This window comes from Magnolia sinica, chromosome 15 (assembly GCF_029962835.1).
Source record: "Magnolia sinica isolate HGM2019 chromosome 15, MsV1, whole genome shotgun sequence".
NCBI classification, from domain to species: Eukaryota; Viridiplantae; Streptophyta; class Magnoliopsida; order Magnoliales; family Magnoliaceae; genus Magnolia; species Magnolia sinica.
In genome coordinates, this window is record NC_080587.1 from 11,811,731 (window position 1) to 11,817,730 (window position 6,000).

The 6,000-nt window shown below is 37.7% G+C and overlaps 1 protein-coding gene across 4 annotated transcripts in view; it reads right to left on the reverse strand.

Moving 5' to 3' along the window:
• Nucleotides 1-5,540, reverse strand: part of LOC131228008 (uncharacterized) — a 39,241-nt gene extending 33,701 nt beyond the window's left edge. Inside the window, exons 1-2 of one of the 4 annotated variants that reach the window (XM_058223821.1) lie at nt 5,398-5,540; nt 5,212-5,292 (exon numbers count right to left, since the gene is read on the reverse strand). In XM_058223821.1, the coding sequence (XP_058079804.1) occupies nt 5,212-5,233 (22 nt within the window). In that variant the 5' untranslated portion in view covers nt 5,234-5,292; nt 5,398-5,540. Of the gene's footprint in view, nt 1-5,203; nt 5,299-5,397 lie in introns of those variants that run through there. The other 3 variants (XM_058223820.1, XM_058223822.1, XM_058223823.1) reach the window with 3 other exon arrangements.
• Between the last annotated feature and the right edge of the window lie 460 nt (nt 5,541-6,000).

Here is a 6,000-nt window from a genome sequence, read left to right on the forward strand (position 1 = left end):
GGAGACAAAAAAAAAAAAAAAAGAACAGTGTATGATTTAAGGAGGTCACCTGAGAATGAAATCCCAAATGATGAGGATGTTAGAAAGAGAGACCCTACTAATTTCAGGGTTCGACATTGCCAAGCCCAAAATCATGAAAAGAAATCTTCCTCTTAATCATCTCAACCAAAGCTCTGAAATGTTCAAATTCTTCCACATTCCCACATGATTGCATAGTGCATACAACACCAATTTCCAAATAGAACTTAAAATAAAAGGCCTTTCATCCATCCTACTTCCAATGAGAGTTTTTTGTTTCAGGGAGGCCAAACGAAGGAACACAAAAATAGGGAAAATCCTAAAGCTGATTGTCTTCCGAATCTCTGTAATCTGGACCATCATTTTGGGAAAATGTTGCAATATTCTCTTGAATTCATCCCTCTGAGTGGCATTTGTGACGAATTAATGTCAAGAAGAAGAGAGAATCGAAATTAATACCAATGGCAAGAAGAAGAGTTCAGATGTTGCAATATTTGTTAAGGGGATTGAATCTACTAACCAATAAGAAGAGGGGATCAAAATTAATATCAATGGCAAAGTATTCCACCAAAACAACAAAGAGATCAGGAGACCATAGGCAGGCAGAGTTCAGGGCACAGAGAACTGATGCATTAAATCTGAAAATCAACATGAATTGGAACCAGTGTGATCAAAGGGAACATGTGCACATCAAGTGCAAGTGCCTCCCCAAGAATGCTTGAAATGCCTAGGCGAACATAAGCGAACACGTGGAGAATCCAATTGCAATTTTTTATATCATAAATAGTACATGTAGATGCATATTGATTTTTTAATAGTTAACCACTTCCAACTCACACCTACTCAAATGTTCTAATAAATCCACAAAACAATAGAATTTCTAATTCACCAAATTTCCCAAACCTAGAAACCCAAACTTTGTAAAAGTCCAAATCCCTCTTGTAGACCAAAACCCCAAATCACCAATTTTCCCTGAATTTCCCAATCCCAAACCCTAATTTCCCAATTTTCCCAAATCCTAACCCTAAATTTTCCAATTTCAACAATTCCCCAATCCAAAATCACAAATTTATCAAAACCCTTAAAATTTTCAAACCTTAAATACAACTTGACAAAATCTCCAAATCCACCGAGCTACATTTTCCACTACCCCCAAAAATCCTAATTCATCTCCAGTCTCTAATACAGCAAAAATGAATGCTCAAATTGCTTTCAAGAAGACCAATGCAGTGCTTAAAACAATAATAGGAAGAAAAAAAAAAAATCTCATGAGCCTAGTAAAAAATATAAGAAATTAGGGAGGAGCTATTTTTCACGAGTCGATCTTTGATCAAAATGAATGGAAAGCAGCACTTGGAATTTAAGGGAAATCGGCTTGCCCGGAAAGAGATTACCCATTCAAAGTTTTGCGACAAAAAGGAAGATCGAGGTAGTCCTTCACAGCATCAAGTGAAAAATTGAGCTTCTTGGATAAAAGGTATAGGAAAGCAGATTGTTGGTCTCTATTACCAGGCTATTGACGAGTCTGAAGGCTCGTTGACAATTTGGAATGGGGAACTCCGAGAATTACAAGACTCGAAAGGCACTTTCTCAATATTGATCAAGTGCATCTCAAAGACTGATGACTTCCAGTGGGTTGTGTTGCAACTAATGTATATCCCTTTATGCTAGTAGAAGGGGAGAATTCTGGGTCAATAGCTTGTTGGTACTTGCCACGGTGCATAGGCAGAGATGTTAAGACAATTCACTTTTCCTTTAAAAAGATGGGAAGTTACCCGATCAATGTCAATATGCAGGGCTTTTGTGAGATCAATGCCCAAAATAATCTAATAGATACTTTTGACACGAAGGGACTGCTTCACGTGGTCCAACAACCAGGAAAAATTGGTAAGGGCCTGTTTGGTTTTCCGAAACCCGTATGAATCAACCCGAATAGACCCATTTCAGTCCCGTATGAATCAGTTTTTGTCATGCTTCTGTCTGTATCAGTCTGGTGACTCGTTTCACTGTGGACCGAAACCAACACAACCTGGAGGATATTGAGTTATATTGGATGACATTTGAAACCAAAGGTGGCATGAATGACCTGATTTTTTCAAGAGGGTAGAGTGTGTGTGGTGTCAATGTGGCACGAGGTTGGGAGGGATATCGGTTCAAAAGAAGAAAATCAAGGAATGGAACAAAAAGGAATTTGGCATTTTTGAGGAAAGAAAGAACAATATTTTATCTAAGATTGAAGCAATTGATACAGAAGAAGAGCAAGGTGATATTGCAAGAGGATACTACCCAAAGGACAATTCTCAAGGAGGGATTATGGCAAATTAGTATGTACTAAAGAGATATCGAGCGCAAAAATTGCCATCTCTCATCTCCAATTCGCTAATGACACTCTTTATCTTCTGCAATGCCAAAATGACCAAATTCGGGCCATCATGCTCATTCTTCATTACTTTGAGGCAGTTTATTTTCCAAAAATAAACTTCATAAAAAGTGTTGTGGCAAGGGTGGCAACAACACCTTCCTTTCTCAGGAGGGTAGCTTTTCTTCTTTTTTGTCTTTCTTTTTTTTGAAAGATGGAAATTTTATTGAATAAAAGTGTTGTAAAGTGAAGTTTCTCCGCTTAAAAGTATCTTGGTTTGCTAGGACTAACCTGAGAGTTAAATCCACTTGGGATCCAGTTGTCGAAAGGCTTTAGAAGAAATTAGCATCTTTGGGGGGAAAAATCGTATTTGGCATCCGAATCACTCCCATGACTCTCACAAATTCGCCACCATCTTACCTCTCCCAATAGTGGTTGGAAAGAAACTTGAGAAGATTCAAAGAAAATTTCTTTGGAAAGGGAGAGAAGGTGACAAGTTCCATCTCAAAAGTTGGTATGAGGTGCAAAGACTAAAAGTTGAAGGTCACCTTTCAAGCAAAATAAAAAGACTAAAAGTTGAAGGCAGTATCAGCATTGGTAGAATTCGTGAAAAGAATTGGGTTGTTTGTCCCAAGTGGTGGTCAAGATTTGGAAAAGGAAATGGTGCTTAATTGAGGGACATGAAATATGGCATCTCAGTGAAAGGTTGGAATTCAGGTGGGGTTACAAGTGGAAGAGGATTCTATACTTGGAAGGGGATTTCCAAATTCAGTGATGGGGCAAACAGCATTGGCAAGACCTACAAAGACGAGAAGTGAAGAATTCATTTTTTAGTAGGAAATGGGGAAGAATTAAATTTTGGGAGGATATACAGGTGGGGAATCACATTCGCTTAAATTACCACCAAGTTTACAAAGATTAAGGAGCATTACAGAGTTTTAGGAGGCAAGGTGGGTTGGAACATGAGCTTTGGCAGAAGCTTGATGGAATTATTTTTAAAAATAAAAAATAAAATAAAAAACTAATGTTTAAAGAAATCCTAGATGTTCTTGATGCAGTATTTCTATCATTGACCAAACCTGATGAGCATAATTGGGCTCCATCATCTAACAGGGGGGCTTTCTACTCCAATGAGTTTTCCATTAAGGTTTAAGTCGGTTCCATGGGAGTGAAAAATTACTCAATGAAATCAAAGGATTGATCTTCTTTCTTTGTCTTTTTCTCTGTTTTTTCTCTGTTTTTTCTTTTTTTTTCTTTTTTTCTTTTTTTTTTTTTTGCAGGATAAAGGATTAATCTCTGTCCTTCACTTTCTTTCAATATTATCCTAGAGAAGCCAATGTTCTTTGCCGATTATTTGGCCTAGGAAGGTGTGGCCCACTGCTCTTGGAACCAGCCATGCATTGACAACACTTACATACTAGAATGGCCACTAGAATGTCACACCCATTATTGATCCCTAAGACAACTAAGAAATGCCCCAGAGGCCAAGCAAGAAAAGTAGGGTCAGAGATGGACAGGTACCAGCAAAACCGCTAAGCACGGAGCACCCACAGACGTGAAAGGCTATGCTTAAGTAGTTGGCAGCACAAAATAGCAAGGAACGGAACAATTTATGATTCCCAAACAAGACCCACATGCCAATTTGGCCACACCCCACACCGCACCTTAGCACAATGGTTAAGTGCTGTCCACAAACAGAAAGTTCTGAACAAATGATGTCAACAGTGTAATTGCTAAACAAGACCTGAGCATGAAATAAGATCAAGAAATAATAATAGTGGTTTTTTTCTTTTTTTACTCAATGCCATTGTAATAATAGTGCTTTTTTTTCCTTCCTTTTTCTTTTTTTACTCAATGCCATTGTGGGGAAGAACCCTCAAATTGAATTAACCTCCAAAAAATTCTCCAATCACAGTTGATTCTAAAAGGAGAAAAGCAGAACCTATTAATCAATTGAGAAATCCAAAGAAAAGCCTCACATACTTCTCAACCCATTAACGTCTTATCCTAAAACTTCAGTCCCATAAAAAATTGCGGACTTTTCACTCTAAGGCCAATAATGTCAAAATTTATATCACAATCAAAAGAATCGACTACCAAACAAACAAGATCCAAAATAAACTCTGACAAATAAAATTTTCAATACTTTTATTTGAATCAGCATATTAGAAGATTCATTAAACTATACCAAAAAAAAAAAAAAGCAATCCATTTGGAAAGTTCTGCTCTCTTGTATTTCCCTCTATTTTCAATAAAATCAATGCCTCATCAGAGCTGTTTTACAACAAAGTGGGGACGAATATGGACTTGACGTGTCCTCAGGCCCTAGTCCACGCAAGTGTGATCTATGATCAGCGATCCAGACCGTTGGTCTGGTTGGTGCCTAGACTGACAGACCATGCCCCAAAAAATATCCCACTGGAACAATCAGTGAGAAAATTACACAGAAACTATAAAAATTCCAATGGAAATGAATTAAAAGAATTTTAAAAAATAAAAAATTAAAAAAAAAGACTAAACATTGGAAACCTAAAGCATCTTCCAATCTAGGAGTTTTCTACTGTAGCACCCTCATAGATCAACGGTTCGGAACATTAATCCACTGGCCCATGTCTGCGGTCGCTGATCATTTAATTCCTCCACACACACAAATAAAATAAAATAAAAAATCCTAAAAAGCATGAAATCCAAAACCCAAGTCCAAAAATCCATTAAAAATCAAACAAAATCGCTTCACGTCTACAGATCATTGGATCAACCAACGCAGCGTAACAGAAATCAAAACACAGAGATCTGAAATTCAAAAAAAAAAAAAAAAAATCCTACCTTCCTACCTTTTTGCTCCGGATCAATCATGATCTTCAAGGAAATTGAGATCTACGACCGGAATCAGATTGGTTCTTCGATCTTTCCACCTAAACAAAAATACCCAAATAAAAAAATAAATAATAAAAATTGAAAAATGAAATTTTCATGTAAAGATATTTTTTCTTTTCTTTTCTTTTTTAATATAATCTTACAAGGCTGTGAAGAGAAAAGAGAGAGAAGGAAAAAGGGGTTGGTCATATCAGAGCAACTTCTTTCATTGCTCAAGGAAGACCCGATTTCAAAGATAGAGAAAGAAGAGTGGGGCCAAGGCATTGATTTTATAGAGATATCTACACTAGACCACTCGCACACGAGTCTACTTGATTCTCGCACGTGTTCCCACTCGTGTTAGGAATCCAAGCGGTTCGCTTTGTGGGGCTTGCTCTTTTTAGATTTCAATACCGTCGACTGAAAGTTGGGCGTCTTTGATGAATTTGGGCCGTTGGTGCTCTTGTGTCGTTATTTTGTAGTGCGTAGGAGGACGCGGATTTCCTGCTAAAGCCTTCCGTTCCTGAGAAAGGATGCTACGTGGGCCCACCGTGATGTTTTTTATAAATCTACTCTGTCCATTCGTTTTTCAAGATCATTTTCAGACATGCGACAAAAACCGAGGTAGATCCATAACTCAAGTGGGCTGTACCAGAAGAAAAAGTGGGGATTCAATGACCACCACTAAAATATTTTTATGGCCACAAGAGTTACGTAACCGGGTAAATTTTTCGTGTTTTCACTTCGTCCCAATGGGAGTGACCTCA